At 36.9% G+C, this 15960-nt stretch overlaps 1 protein-coding gene across 1 annotated transcript in view; it reads right to left on the reverse strand.

Annotated features, from left to right (window-relative positions):
• Positions 1–2997: 2997 nt before the first annotated feature.
• SSPN (sarcospan) overlaps positions 2998–15960 on the reverse strand; it is a 107044-nt gene continuing 94081 nt past the window's right edge. Inside the window, exon 3 of the mRNA XM_074194202.1 lies at positions 2998–11193. Within this exon, the coding sequence (XP_074050303.1) occupies positions 11173–11193 (21 nt within the window). The 3' untranslated portion in view covers positions 2998–11172. The remainder of the gene's footprint in view (positions 11194–15960) is intronic.

Genomic DNA, 15960 nt, shown 5'->3' on the forward strand with positions numbered 1-15960 from the left:
CCTCTGGCGGGCCGCCCCTCCAGCCCGGGGGAGCAGAGCCCTTCTGCTCTTCTCCAGGTTACCTTGAGTAGGAGAACTGCCTCACTGGGTCCCTTTGTGGGTTCTGTGTCTCGAAAGTTTAGTTAGAGTCCTTAGTTTATGAGTTTTTATCAGAGAGCTCCTAAGACTCGATCCCTTCATGTCGCCATCTTCTGATGTGTGTTTTTTAAACATTACAGATATTTTAAAGATTATTTCTACTTCCTGAAAGGTCTCATGTAAGCATAACAGTTTGCATCTTTAGTATCTTTCAACTTTCCATGTCTAAAAAAAATGAACAGAAATCTTTTTTCCTTCTCTCCTGCTCTATTAAAAAAAATCAATTTCCTGTATCAAATTTGCAAAATCAAGTCAAACAAATTCCCCCAGTGACTGTTCTCAAAAACCTATATGATTCATTCTATACTCTAACCCCTTTCACTTTTCTATAGTAGATAGCATGTTGCATCATTGGTCTTCTGGAACAATGAAGTTATTGTATAAATCAAAAGTCTTACAACTTTCAAAGTTGTTTGTCCTTATATTGTTGCTACAAAGTAGACATTTTAATGCTCCAATAGATTCATAATTTCATCATGCAGAGGCTTCTCCCATGGCATGAATTGCAAATTAGCCATGCCTGCTTGTTCTATGTGACTACCATAATACAGTTTGCACTGAGCATATGCATATATTCTCTTTTTGCTTCTCGAAGAAAAACTGAACCTTCCACCTGAAAGAACCAGAAAACAACATCATCATCATCCACAAACCAATCCCAGGCACCTCTAGTCTCTTCCCTAAGAAGAGTTAGTCCTGTGATCACAAACCATCTATGGATTTCAATTCCTATTATACATTTCTCTATGACCCAGAGACACTCTGAGTTCATACCCCATGTAGGAGATATTCACCTGGGTTTTATTATTTTTTTTAACATTACAGGAGTCCTTTTTAGTCCTTACCAGTCCACGTCTCAACCATAATTCTCAACCATTATTCTCCTGTTTAATGTATTTTATGCCATTCAAAGGTATCATTGTTGAAAATATGCTCTGAGTAATGTGGGGCAGCTAGGTGGTACAGTGGATAGAGCACTAGCCCTGGAGTTAGGAAGATCTGAATTTAAATCCAGCCTCAGATTCTTTGACCCTTACTAGCTGAGTGACCTTGAGTATGTTTCTTAACTCTCATTGCCTCTCACATCTAGGGCCTTCTCCAGTTGTTCTGTTCAGCATCCCCTCACTCAAATCCAATCTATGGGCATGCTATGGCATCATCTACCAATGTCAGGGTCTTCTTCAAGTATAAAGGACAAACATCATCAGGAGCAGTCTACTTAGACCTGGTCTTTGGGCTATCTATATTTATAGAAAGCTTAGTGCTGTGGTAGGATCTCAGAATTTAGAATCTCCATTCTGCGTAACTTTGGTAAATCTTCTATTATCTCTGGATTTCAGTTTTTTCATTTCTAAAATGAAAGGATTAGACTAGAGGATCTTATGTTCCCTACTATGTCTAAATCCATGATTGCTATGACTTGGGAAATATAAGATGATGATGATGATGATGATGATGATGATTTTGGCACATAGGTAAATTCCAGGAGGTGGATCATAGGATCAAAGATTGTAATTTTTCATGATAATAATAATAGCCCATATTTATATAGTGTTTTAAAGTTTGTAACTTTATAAACATTTCATTTGATTCTCACAATAGCCATGTAGTAGGTACTAATACTGTGCCCATTATACAAATGAAATAACTGAGTATCAGTGAATTAATTCACGCAAACCTGCAGTAAGCAAGTCCAGTGCTCTATCTGTCTCTAATCAAAATACTATTTGGTGTTAAAATATGAATATTTGTTTCAAGGAGCAAAATGAGATCATTAAATGTTGTAAAATTTCCCGACAATCCAGCCTGTTATTCTCCTTCAGTTCTGGGACAATATCATTGTTAATCTTCATTGTCTGTCCATGATATAGATACACACACACACACACACACACACATGTGTGTGCACGCTTGCATTTTTTTTTAGGTTTTTGCAAGGCAAAGGGGGTTAAGTACATGCTTGAATTCTTGCATGCTTGCACACTTCTGGAGGATATTGCCATCTATAGTAATTCTTAATTTTTTTTGTATCTTGGGGCCCTTTAGCTTATGTATTAGAATGATGTTTTTTAAATTCATAAAATATGTGGGATTGCAAAAGAAACTAATTACCAAAATAATAGTTACCAAGATATTTGTTTAAAAGTTCACAGATCCTAAATTAAGAACTTCTGATCTATATATCTATATAGGAAATAATTTTTCCATTTGGAATCTGTGCTAAAGAGTGTCTGTGGCAATGGCATACTTATGAAAGTTCTATACCTACTTTATTTATGCTATTCAGAAGACTGTCATTCAGTCAGTCATCAATCTTTATTAATTGTTTATTAAATGCTGCTGCTTTTGCTGCTGATGATATCTGTTCTTTGTTTTTGATGAAGAACATGATATCAGTGAGGTGATGCCATGACAAGCATATGAACTGGATTTGAGTGAGGGGCTGCTATGCTAAGTCACAGCTTCACTTTCTCCTCCTGAGTCAAATGGGTTCAGTGACCAGATATGAATCAGGAGATGGCCCTAGATGTGAGGTAGTCAGGGTTAAGTGACTTGCCTAAGGTCATACAGCTAGTAGGTGTCAAGGGTCTGAGCCTGGATTTGATCTCAGGTCATCCTGATTCCAGTGTCAGTGTTGTATTCACTGTGCCATCTAACTGATCTATATATCTCTAAGGAAAATAATTTTTCCATTTGGAAACTCTGCTGGAGAGTGTCTATGACAATGACAAAAGTCTCTGTGGAAATTTTATATCATAATCGAATTAGATTATGACACCTAGAAGACTTCAATCAATCAGCAAGATTTATTAAATCTTTTGTTGGGGCGGCTAGGTGGCGCAGTGGATAGAGCTCCAATCCTGGAGTTAGGAGTACCCGAGTTCAAATGTGACCTCAGACACTTAACAATTACTTAACTATGTGGCCTTGGGCAAGCCACTTAACCCCATTTGCCTTGTAAAAAAAACCCTAAAAAAGTAAAATATTTTGCTTTCTTCTTCAAAAAAAATTACTTTGCAACTCCAGTGTATATCTTTCATATCTACTTATCAGTATACATATTGCTTATTTAATTCTCATAAGAATGTAAGCTCCTTGATGGTCAGAATTGTTTTCTTTTTGTCCTTTCATCCCTGGAATTTCACCAATTTCCTGGCATTTCACCCATTTCCTGGTATGTATAAGAGCCCAATAAATATTTGTTGAAATGAACTAACTGAATACAAAGCAGCTCAATGATTTCTTCAGATTCCTGGGTCACCCCTTAAAATATCTCCTTTCAAGGTGACATTGAATCAATAACAATTATTTTTAGGTCTAATCATTTAACTAAAAATGAATTACCTAAGTATATTGTCTGGGTTCCACTATATTGGCCACAAAAATTACATGAGAGATTTTTGTCAAATGCATCTATTATATGTAGACAGATCTGCATCTGCTTTGCCAAAAAAGGAAATGAGGTTAATCAGATATAACCTGATCTTAACAAAACCATGCTGGCTCAGTGACCACTGCATACATTTGCAAATGTTCACTTAACATTACTATGATAATAATTTTGATGGATCTGTGATCTCACTGATGTAGTTATTCTCACAAAAGGAAGACCCAGGCACTAATTGATACCCATTCATCCCATGTGACTCTTCTCCTTTTCCTCCTATAAATAATAATAAAACAATAGCTATCATTTTATATGTCACTGACTATATGCCTAGGCATTGTGCTAAATGCTGTACAATTATTATTATCTCTTTTGTTCCTCACAACAACACTGCAATATAATTGCTACTATTATCTTTATTTTACAGAGGAGGAAACTGAGACAAAAAGAAGTCAGTGACTTTCCCAGGTTCTCACAGTTAAGCAAGTGTCTGAAGCAGATTCTGAATTCAGGTCTTCCTGACTCCAGACTCAGCATCTATCTACTGTGCCACGTTGTTGCCTTCATAGGGAGGTACACATATCATACTGAGGGGGCCTTCCTCTAGATCTTTTGATGTGGTGCAGGTCACTAAATAATGGCCTTCTTTTCTGTTCATGTATCCCTTTGTTGACATCATTTATGTGCCTTCTGATGTACAAATCTTCTTGGTGATGGCAAAGTATTCATGCCAAATAGGCATTTCTCCACTGCCATTTGTGTTACCACAACTTTCATTCTCCAGAGACTGTGGCATTCCATGATTAATAGCCATGTAGTCTCACCAGAAGAATATTGGTGTTTTTAAAAAAGTGGGCCTTTGTTCTAGAGAGAATCTTGGATTCATTAAAAAATTACTGCATAAATTCCTTCTCTATTAAATTCTGAGCCTAGTTCATATTTCAGCTGTAGCATCTGTACAAGATCTATGTCTTGATGGTCTAGTTATATAGACTATGTATCATCATATATACAGGTATTCCTTATCCACTTGATTTTTCTTGCTTGCTAAATGAGACTGAAATCTTCCAAATGTCTGAGGATCTCATTTATGAGGTTCTGTAATGTTTTGAGACTTAATACTATTAGCACAATATTATCCTCATTTGTAACTCACTTAGGCAACTTCATCATTGATTGGGAGCCTCCATTTTATACAAGCTTTTTTTAGATTCCTGGCAATATCATTTGTACCTATGTGATCTACCAGAAAATGATGGAAGTCATCCATTTTTAGACAAGTTTTAGGAGTTCTTTATCATGTCTTAAGATACATGTTTTAGGAAGACAAAAGATCTTACTATTATTTACAAAGGTATGATCAGAAAATGAGGCAAGCCAGTCACATGATAAGAATAAATGAACAGCCTTAAGATTTCATCTTATGCCTGTGAGGTTGGCTAAAGTGATTGAAGGCAAAAGTAACAAATGTTGGAGGGGATGCGAAAAAGATGGAATACTAATTCATTGTTAGTGGAACTGTGAACTAAAGCAACCATTTGGGAGAACAATTTGGAAATATGCCCAAAAAGTCATTAAACTAATCATATGCTTTGACCCAGCATTACCACTATTAGGTCTATTTCCAAAGATTATTATGGAAAAAGGAAAAGAATCTTTATTTCTAAAATGTTTATAGCAGCTCTCTGTGGTAGCAAAGAACTGGAAATTGTGGGGATACTCATCAGTTGATGAATGGTTGAACAAGTTGTGGTGTATTATTGTGATGGAATTCTACTGTGCCATAAGAAATGATGAGCTCAATGATCTTAGAAAATATGGAACGACTTGCAGGAAATAAAGAGCAAAATGAGCAAAGCAAGAGAATGTTGTATACAATTACAATAATGTTTTTAAGAATTGTGTTGAATGAATAACTAAGTTTGACTATTGTAAATATCCAAATTAACTTTAAAGGAAACATGAAGAAAGATACTATCTACATCAAGAGAAGGAACTGATAAATAAAATTATGTATAGAATAATTTTACATTTATATATCTGTGACTAATGGCAGTCATCTCTAGGTGGTGGAGAGGGAAGAAAACAAAGACATAGTCATATAACTATATTATATATTTAAAAGGAATAGCAAGTTGTACATAATAGATTTGCAACTTCAGATGTGATTAAAATTGAGAGCATGACAGTCAAGAAATGACTGGTGAGTCAAAAATAGGAGTTATTTCTGAATCAATTGTCTGTCTATAATCAAATAGGCCGACTTGTTAAAGCAAAGGTCCAAATCAACTCCAAACTGGATTAAAACATGGTTATGCGATGTACTTATAACAATGACAATCTTTCCTATTAGAACAAGTTACTGTTGCTCCAGTAGCTGACTTCCTGCTGCTTCTAGGATAAATGATAAACTCTGCTTTGATTTTAAAGTCTTTTTTAACAACCCGGTCTCAATTTATCTTTTCAGTATCTTTGGACATCATTTCCTCCTACTTCACTCTGAGATTTAACCAGACTGTGTTTCACCCCCATCCATCATACATAACACTCCATTTCCCATTTGAGGATCTGTTGATGGCTATCATTAGATACAAGGTCAGATAAAGAACTTTTTTCTTATTTCCTTTATAGTTAATCTAGGTATTTACAATATTCAAAATTAATTATTTTCTCAGTCTTAAAAACAACATTGCTGTTACTGTATATATTCTGTTGATTTTGCTCTATATTATTACCTGCAATTCTTTCCATGTTCTTCCTAAGATCACTGAGTTCAACATTCCTTATGGCACAGTAGTGCTCTATCACAAAGATACACCACAGCTTGATCGACCATTCCCCAACTGATGAATATCCCCGCAATTTCCAGTTCTTTATTAACACAAAGAGCTGCTATAACATTTCAGAAATATCAGTTCTTTTCCTTTTTCCAAATAATGGTGATAATGCTGGATCAAAGCATATGGACAATTTAATGACTCTATGGGCATAAATCCAGATTGCTCTCCCAAATGGTTGGATCAGTTCACAACTCCAAAAATGAATCAACAGCACTCCATTACCTCTGCCTCATAGAATCTCTCTTCCTTCAATAGACAGCTTAAACTTCATCTTCTACCCTTTTTTCTATTCACCCTCAAATGTTAGGACCCTCCTGTTCAGAGTATCTCTGTATTTAAGATTTGAGTATTTACTTATTTATCTTTTCTTGATTCTTATAGATGTTTTTGTTGCCTTACCCAGGAGAATGTAAGTGCCTTGAGAGTAGAGAGTTTGATTTTTTTTTTGTATTTGAATTCCTGTGGACAATTGGTGGTACAGTGGATAGAACACCAGACCTGGAGTCAGGAAGACTCATCTTGAGTTCAAACTTGGCCTCAGAAACTTGCTTGTTGTGTGACCCTGGACAAGTCACTTAACTGTCTCAGTTTCCTTATCTGTAAAAGGAGCCAAAGATGGAAATGACAACCACTCCAATATCTTTGCCAAGAAAACCCCCAAAGGGGACCGAAATAATTGAAAAACAACTACAATATATATTTCTAGCTGCTGGTGTAGTGCCTGGTTCTGGGCAATTAATGAAAGTTTACTTAATTAATTGTTAAAAATTAGTGATAGTGGTGAGGTTGGGGAAACAAAGGAAAACACAAAGCTATAAAATTCAGAACATTGAGTTCTTTTTTTTGTTGTTGTTTTTGCAAGGCAATGGGGTTAAGTGGCTTTCCCAAGGCCACACAGCTAGGTAATTATTATATGTCTGAGGCCGGATTTGAACTCAGGTACTCCTGACTCCAGGGCCAATGTTCTATGCACTGAAACATTGAATTTTTCAGATAACATTAGTATCATATAAAGGAAATTGGCATTATTAGGTTCTGACAAGAAGCAACCTTAAGCTAGTTAAATTAAATCTCCAGCTTTGGGAAAGTTTGATACTGCTGACCCTGAGCAATGAATGACTCAAGAAAGCAACAACAAGGAGAAGAAGATGAAACATTTTTTTTTTTCACTTGACCCTGGAGAAGATCAGCAACTTTTATGCATGCAATCATCCTTTTAAAACAAATCCTGTCATCTGGCACCAAAGTGAATTGAGACTGACCCTGTCCCCCCTAACACACACACACACACACACACACACACACACACACACACACACACACACACACACACTTCTCAGGCTCTCAGGCTATCCTCTAGGATATTTTGTTGTTCAGGTTATTTCTGATTTCATTTCTATATAAAAAGTATAAAAGAAGGTTTACTCCTAGGTTCACCATCCCACTAGGATTAACACTGGTCTTGTTCATGTGAATATGCCATGATAACAAGCCACACAGTGAATGGAACTGACTATATTCTGAAATCTGTGCCCTCAGAGAAGTTATAATTTCTCCCTGAAATTACTAGGGAGTTTTATTTCTTTTAAGACCAAACATTCCAAGATTCTGCCATATTTTCATATTAGGAGAACTGATCCTTTTAAAGGAGTAGATCTTAGGTTCAACATTGCCTCTTGCTAGCTTAATGAATCTCACTTTTAATGTTCCACTGTCTTTTTTAAAATGTTTATTGTTTGGGGGACTTTTTAAAATGGTCATTTTAAAGGGGCTTAGAATTGAATAGATTCAAGAAAGTGTGTGGTGTTGTGGGAAAAGGGTTGATCTTGGAGTTGTTCAAACCTGAGATTGAAGCCTGCATTTGGCATTCAATAACTGTATGACTGTGGATAAATCTTTGATCTACAAGTGTCTCATTAGTAAAATGAGGATATTAATAAGTAGCTTACAGTGCTTTTGTTAGGACAAATGAGATCATGTATGGAAAGTTCTTTGAAGACCTAAAGAACTGTACTGAAAAGCAGTGGAGTATAGCAGATAGAAAACTGGCCTTGGAGTCAGGGAGAGCTGGCTTCCAGTCCTGTTTAAAGCCTATGTGACTCTGGATAAGTAATTTAATTTCTCATGACCTAGGTACCTTTTTAGAATTTGCACAGGAGATGTTGATCTGCTTTTGTGAAAAGAAATTCAATTAAGAATTTCCTCTACTGGTAAAATCATTGATATAGTTCCTAACATCTTTGAAACTAATAGAAGTACACTTGAACTAAATCTTTTAAATTTGCAAGAGGAAGTCACCAGCCCTGGATCAGTTAACTGAGATTGGTGAAGGTTAATTGGTCATGTTGTTCCGAACTGCATGAATGAAGTAAAGAGGTAAGAGATAGCATTTGCCAGGTGCCTCCTTCTCTCTCTATAAATATACTCCCCCAAAGGCTCTGAATAGCAAGTTGTCTGGAAATGTTTCTTTTGCAATTACCAGAGGGACACAGAATAGTTTCTATTTTTTTTTTTTTTTTGCTGGGGCATTCAAAGTGTCTACCTGTGCCTTCTGTTTTACAAACCAAATTTAGCCCCATACCCAATTAAGTCATGTAGTTAGTGTCTTGATAAGAAAAAAAAGCCTTCTCAGGAAGGAATGCCAGTGGGTCTTGAGGGACCCCTTGAATGATGCCATGGTCTACAGGGAGGAGGAAGCAGGCTGGAGCAGGCTGTTCCCTCTCTCCCTCTGGCTCTCTCCCCACGGCTGCTACTTCACTTGAACCAGATGGAAATGTCACTGAATACAGAATGTGTTTTATTCATACTAGGCAGCACAGCCTGCCTCGGAGTGTGAGAGTTCCTTGGCAACACTGAGCAAGGTTGCTTAAGTTTTTAATTGAATCCTAAGAGGTATGTATATTCTTTTAGAGGCGCTAAGCTTAAATTCCCAATTGAACTCATCAGAGATTCATAGAAAACAAAGGTGGACAAGAGTGACTTGGCTATTAATCTCTGCTCATCTGGCTTGTTGGAGATCAGGGTACCTTTTACTGTTTTTCTGATTTCATGACTCACCCATAGGAGCAAAACAATAATTCTCTACTTGGGAGGATAAAAGATACTGAGATCTCATGCATGTTTATGTTTCCTCTGATGACCACACCTTTCATTTTCATTAGCTGTTTATCAAAATCTGATTGATTAAAAAAATAACTTGTTCTATAATTGGTTGCTCTTGGTTTCTTATTTGAATAACAAATAGCTGTCATGCTGTTTGCATAAAGGCCTGTGAGCTATGGATGAATTATTCTTAGTATATCCCACACCTCAAATTGAACTTAGGATAAAAAAGTAGACACTGTTAATTCTTTTCATGGATATTGATTGGCTTTGCCAATCAGACCAGACATTTCCATGCACTGTGGCTATAGAACCTAATAAATGACAGCTCTGTAATCAGTCATAAGACACTAACAAGTTATTTTGAGCTTCCCCAAAATGGAAGACAATGGACTATTTAGTAGGTTGTCTAGTTATGCAAGACAATGTCTCTTTCCAAACAAATGGGGGGAGGGGGGAGGACTTTCAGCCAATGCATTGAACACAGGCCACTGTGTGGTCTGGAAGTTAAAGTAAAAGACTTGAGAGCCAGGAGTTTTCTGGTTTAGACTTCCCAGTCCAGACTCTGACTCAGTGGGGGGCCTCAAGCCAAGTCTCTTGGCTTTAGGCAAGTTAGGCTATGAAATCTAAGGAGAAAAAAAAAGACAAAAAACCACAAGTCCACAATAATGGGCTCTGGGGGAAAGAACAAGTTTTGTGAAAGGAAAAAAAAAAACAACACAGATTACCATTTTGGAGTTTTTCAAACTGAAGTGAACCATTTTCCTTCTTATTGGTAGATACTTCTTCATCTGATCATAACAAGAAGTGAACTCAATGTCTGAAATTACTCAGTTGAAAATGAATAGACCTGGGGATCTAGAAGAAGTTAGTCATCCTTGGTGAGTTGTCACAAGTAAATCTCAGTGGCCTGGCACTGGTGGAGATTTTAGGACTGTTTGAATTGTTCATTTTTATTACTAGTTCTACCCAGTTTTACCTACTACCCTTGGGAGTGTATAGTTATAGTAGAAATAGGAGGCAGAGGGGGAAATCCTTTCCTTTTGCAATATTTGGAAGTCTTTCAGTGCAATCATTTTCTTTGACCTCTAGAACTAATAAATCAGACAAATTCTTGAGCCATTGTTGAAGTCATATTACAGCTCAGTTGTGTCCTATTCCTTGTGACCCCATTTGGAGTTTTCTTAGCAGAGTACTGGAGTGGAATGCCTTGCTATTTCCTTTTCCAGTTCACTTTATAGCTGAAGAAGCTAGTAAGTGTCTGAAGTTGAATTTGAACTCAGGACTTCCTGCCTCCTGGCTCTATCCTGAATTCACTGCGCCACCTGGCCGCCCATTGAAGGCATAGCCAGTCTTAGATATAGAGGTGATGGTTATCAGCATAATTTTGTGATACAAAAGTGAGGTGCTCTGTCCTCAAAATGTTCTTCTGCTTACCATGATACCATTAAAGTTTTATTGCTTTGAATTTTTTTCTAGAATTTTTCTAGGGTAAATAGAGGCTAATTTGTGGAGCAGAGAGCAGGCCTTGTCCACAAGGCAGAGAAAGCTTCCATTTATCTAGGTGAGCATGAGACTGAATCTCAAATACTTCTTTTACTTTATGGTTCCCTGAACAGAAGTAACCAAAGAGCAATTTTGAGATTAATGTTTCTAGTTTATTCAACAGGCTTTCAAGAATCTTCATGTTCTAGTGTTGGTTGGTTACCCAGCAGGAAGAGATTTCTGAAAGAAATTATCAAAAGAGAAAATGATAAAATTAGCTCAATCCATAACCTGGATTCCTAGAAGATATGGTTCTTGAGTCAACTTCCCAGAGAGCTAAAAGCTGAGGTAAGTCAAGTCAACAACAATTTATTAATGTTTTATTATGTCTCTGAAAATGAAGTTAGTGTAAAGGGATAAAAAAAGAGTGAAAAATTCTGTCTATGTTCTAATTAGGAAGACAATATGTAAACAGTGTTTTTCAGAAACAAAATCTATACAGTATAAACAAAAGCTAACACTGGAGAGGTGTTGATATTTGGGAATACTAATTAGGGCTTCCTGCAAAAAAGGTATTATTTGAACTTGAAAGATGCTAGGGAAACCAGGAGGTGTAGTTGAGGGAAAAAGAGTAGTCTGGGCATTGAGGACAGCAGTGAAAAAGTTACAGAGTTAGGAGATGGAAAGTGGAGAACAGTAAGGACTTCATGTCTTTAACAAGAGTATAAGAAACTATGACCGTTGTGAGTGTATCTTTAGGAGTCTTCTGTATTTTCTCCTTTTCTTTACTACCACCCTCTTTGTGCAGGCCCTCATTTTTTATGTCTGGACTAAGATCTGCTGCCACCAATCCAATCCATACTTCATTACCACAGTAATTTTCCTAAAATACAGATCAGACTATATCACCCTCATACTAAATCTATCACCTCTTGGATCAAAATTGAAAACCCTCTATTTTGCCTCAAATCCTTTTATAATATAATGTCACCACATCACTTTTCCATTCTTCTTGTTAGAAGTTCTCCCCTCCCCAACTCCATACTCTTTAATCAAGGAACAATTCCATATGCTTCCATCTATAGGACAAGGCAGCTCTCAGTTTGGGATTTTCTCTGGTTTTACCCTATTCCTAGAATACTCTTCCTCCTTCAAATTTCAACTAAAATCCTACCTTCTAAGGAAGTGTTTTCCTTTCCCTCACACTTTTAGTGCCTGTTTTCTGTTGGTTACTTTATATTTACCTGATACATAGCTTTATTTTCCATATTTGTTTGCTTATAGACTCCTGCTGATTTGCTATCTAGTTGCCAGGACCTTTGTCATTGTCAAGCTGTGCTAGACTGCACTGGCTTTTCTGCTTTCCCCCCCCAACTGGACTTTACTTCCCCTTTCCCCCACAAAGAGACAAACTTTCTCTGAATATCTTCCATGATGTCTACAATCTAAAACTTGTTTTGTTATCTCTTTTTTGGTGGGATCTGTAACTTTAATGTCTGTGTAGAGGTTTCATTTAGTGTTGTGTAGGAAAGGCTCTGAGAGCATGCTAGCTTCATGCTGCCATCTTGGCTCCATCCTGGGAAGTCCCCTAAATTTTTAAAAGTAAAATAGTGATGTAATAATCTATGGTCACAGCACAAAGAGAAGTTTGTCAGTGGTATAAAAATGGATCAAGGATAATGGAGACAAAAAGATTATTCAGAGTTATTACAAGTAGTCTCTATATGATTGGAATTGAAGACATATGTAACAGGGCAATGGCACTGAGAATAACAATAATAATAGTAATAGCAATAATAATAGTAATAGTAATAATATCATTTGCGAAATGTTGGGCTAAGTGCTTTAAAGTTATTATCTTATCTGGTCTTCACAGCAATACTAGAAGTTAGATGCTATTATTATACCTGTTTTGCAGTTGAGGGAAATGAGGCAAACAAGTTAGCTGAATTGTCAAGGGTCACACAATCTTTAAGTATCTAAGTCCAAATTTAAACTTAGGTCTTCCTGACTTCTGTCCTGGTACTCTTCTCACTGCATTGGAAGAGAGAGAAAGAGGATGGATTCAAGAGATATTCCAGAGATGGAGTTGATAGAAGTTAGTACATTATTGGACATGAAAGGTAAAGCTAACTCCAATATTCAAATGAGGAGCATTGGGTAAAACAGAATTATTGAAGTCAAAGGAAGAAGAAAATTTAGAAGGAAGAAAGGAAGTTCACTTTTGTCATGTTTTATATAATAGAGGGACATCCAGCTAGAGAATTGGAGATGTATCTTGAACTCAAAAGTGCCGGGCTAGAGATACAGATTTTGAAGTCATTTGCATAAAAGAAATACTTAAAAATGTAAGAAAAGAAGGGTAGAAAGAGAAAGAAGAGGAGAAAGAAAGGAAGAAGGGCATTACCCCAAAGAGAAACAAACTCAAGGTGTTGTGAAGGAGATAAGGAGCAATAATGACAGAGTGGGAACAGTTAGAGAGGTAGGAGGGAAATTCAGGAGATTATGGTGACTCCAAAACTGAGAAAGGAAGGACTACCCAGGAAGTCAATACTTATCAGTACCAAATGCTATATAGGGACATTGAGGATGAGAACAAAGAGAACAAAATGGATTTGATTTTTGGTGATCTTTGAAAAATTAGTTTAGCATAATAGTCAGTCAATAAGTATTTATTAAATGGTTACTATTTCCCAGGGATTGTGCTAACCATTAGGAATTCAAAGAAAGACAAAAAGCTTTCCTTACCCTCAAGGAGCTCACAATTGAAGAGCTCCCAACCCAAAGTCTAAACCCTGGGAGCAATGGGGCAAAAGACAGGACTAGGTTGTGACCAAACCACCGCTTACACAGAACCTGAACATAAAGGAGGAAACAAACCTCTGCAAAGGCAATACCTGGAATGCATAGGCAACACCTTGGCCAAAGACAAGCCAAGGATCAGACTCCAGCCTTAGCATAAAAAGTTTGAGTCTATACTCCCCATACCCCAGGAGCAGAGCTCTAACAATCAAAATGAACAAAAAAACTAAAAAAAGGACTAACCATAGAGAGCTACTATGAAGATAAAGATGATAACAATGCCACCTCACAAGAAGAAAGCAGTGGAAAAATTACCTACAGTGGAAGTTGAAAAGGAATCTATGAATTGTACTAAAATACAAAAGCTCATAGAAAGCCTTAAAAAGAATTTAAAAACGAAAGAAGAAATGTGGATAAAAAAATGAAATTCATGCAGAAAAATTATGAAAAATTGACCAAAGAAATCAACTTCTTTAAAAGTAAAAATAACCAAATGGAAAAAGAATGTAATACTTCAAAAAATAAAATTGGCTGACTGGAAAAGGAATACAATTTATCTAAAACTCAAATTGACCAACTGGAAGGGGAATACAACTCGGCACAAAGTAAAATTAACCAGTTAAAAAAGGAAACATAGAGTAGCTAGGTGGTACAGTGGATAGAGCACCAGCCCTAGAGTCAGGAGGATCTGAGTTCAAATCTGACTTCAGACACTTAATAATTGTGTGATCTTGGCAAGATCACTTAATCTAGGTGGATCTAGCTGTGTGATCTTGGGCAAATCACTTAAACTCACTACCTTAAATAAATAAAAAAGGAAAGGAAAGGAAACACAAAAGCTAAATGAAAATAAAACTATAATAATCATAATTGGATGAATAGAAACCAAAGAATCTATGAGACTACAAGATTCCATCAAACAAAATAAAAAGCTTGAAAAAATTAAAGAAAATGTAAAATATCATTTAGGAAAACCAAACAACCTGGAAAATTGATCCAGGAGAAATAATTTATGAATTATTGGATTACCAGAAAGTCTAGATAAAAAAATAGTCTGTAAATTATCTTTCAGAAAATCAATAGGGAAAACTGTCCAAATATATCAGACTAAGAAGACAAAAAAGCCCTTAAAAGAATACACAGAACTCTTCCAAAAAGAGCCCCCAGGATAAAAACTCCAAAGTGTATTATAGCTAAATTCCAAAATTCTCAAAATAAAGAAAAATATACTGCAAGAATCAAGAAAGAATCAATTTAAATACAAAGGAAACACAATCAGACTGATACAGAACTTATCAGCTTCAACAGTGAAGGACCAGAGGACCTGGAATAAATACCATGTATTGGAGAGCAAAGAACTGTAGATTACAACCAAGAATTTACTATCCTGCAAAATTCAGCATATTCAGTTAGGGGGAAAGTTGGATGTTCAATAAAATAGAGGACTTCCAAAATTTCTTGATAAAAAGACCAGAAATGACCAGAGAATTCAATCTCCAAATATAACACTAAAGAGATCCATAAAAAAGATAAATGGAGGACTTCTGTACAAGATGGCAGAGAGAAGACAGGCACAGTACTAATCTCCTGATCTTCCCTTATAAATAATATGAAACAAACCTCTTAGCAGAACTCCAATCAACAAAACCCAGAAAGAAAAGCTAGGAGAAGAACATCCACCTCAGGATCTGTCTTTCAAGATCATTGGTGAGTCTGGGTACAGAGGGTGGACTCAGGGCTGATTCTGCCAGGAGCACAGGACCAGTGAGAGCTTGGGAGCCTGGGTCAGCAGAGGATTAGTCTGATTAGAGGAGGGGGCTGGAGCCCGGGAGCCTAAGGGCCCGAGAACTGGACCAGTTTGAGCAGTGTTGGGGCTTGAGCCTGGTTGACCACTGGGGCTAGGGTCAACTAGGGAGCAGAGGCATCAGTGGTGGGGCTGACACTCTGGAGGTTGCCTGCAGGGCTGGAGGGAGAGTTCCTGAGTAGGACAGTTGCAGGGACAATCCCTGAGCCCCTCTAATCAGGAGGAACTCAGAGACCACACCTCTACTTCAGCTGAAGCCTCTCGCCAGAACAAACACAATTACAGACTACCTCTGCCCCAGGCTAAGGACAAGCAACAGAGCCACCTTAGCTGACAATAGGGAGAGTGATCACCTCACCCCAGAGTATAGCCCACTATTGATCAATGGCAAAAGTATTTAA

The sequence above is a fragment of the Macrotis lagotis genome, chromosome 7 (assembly GCF_037893015.1).
Source record: "Macrotis lagotis isolate mMagLag1 chromosome 7, bilby.v1.9.chrom.fasta, whole genome shotgun sequence".
NCBI lineage: Eukaryota > Metazoa > Chordata > Mammalia > Peramelemorphia > Peramelidae > Macrotis > Macrotis lagotis.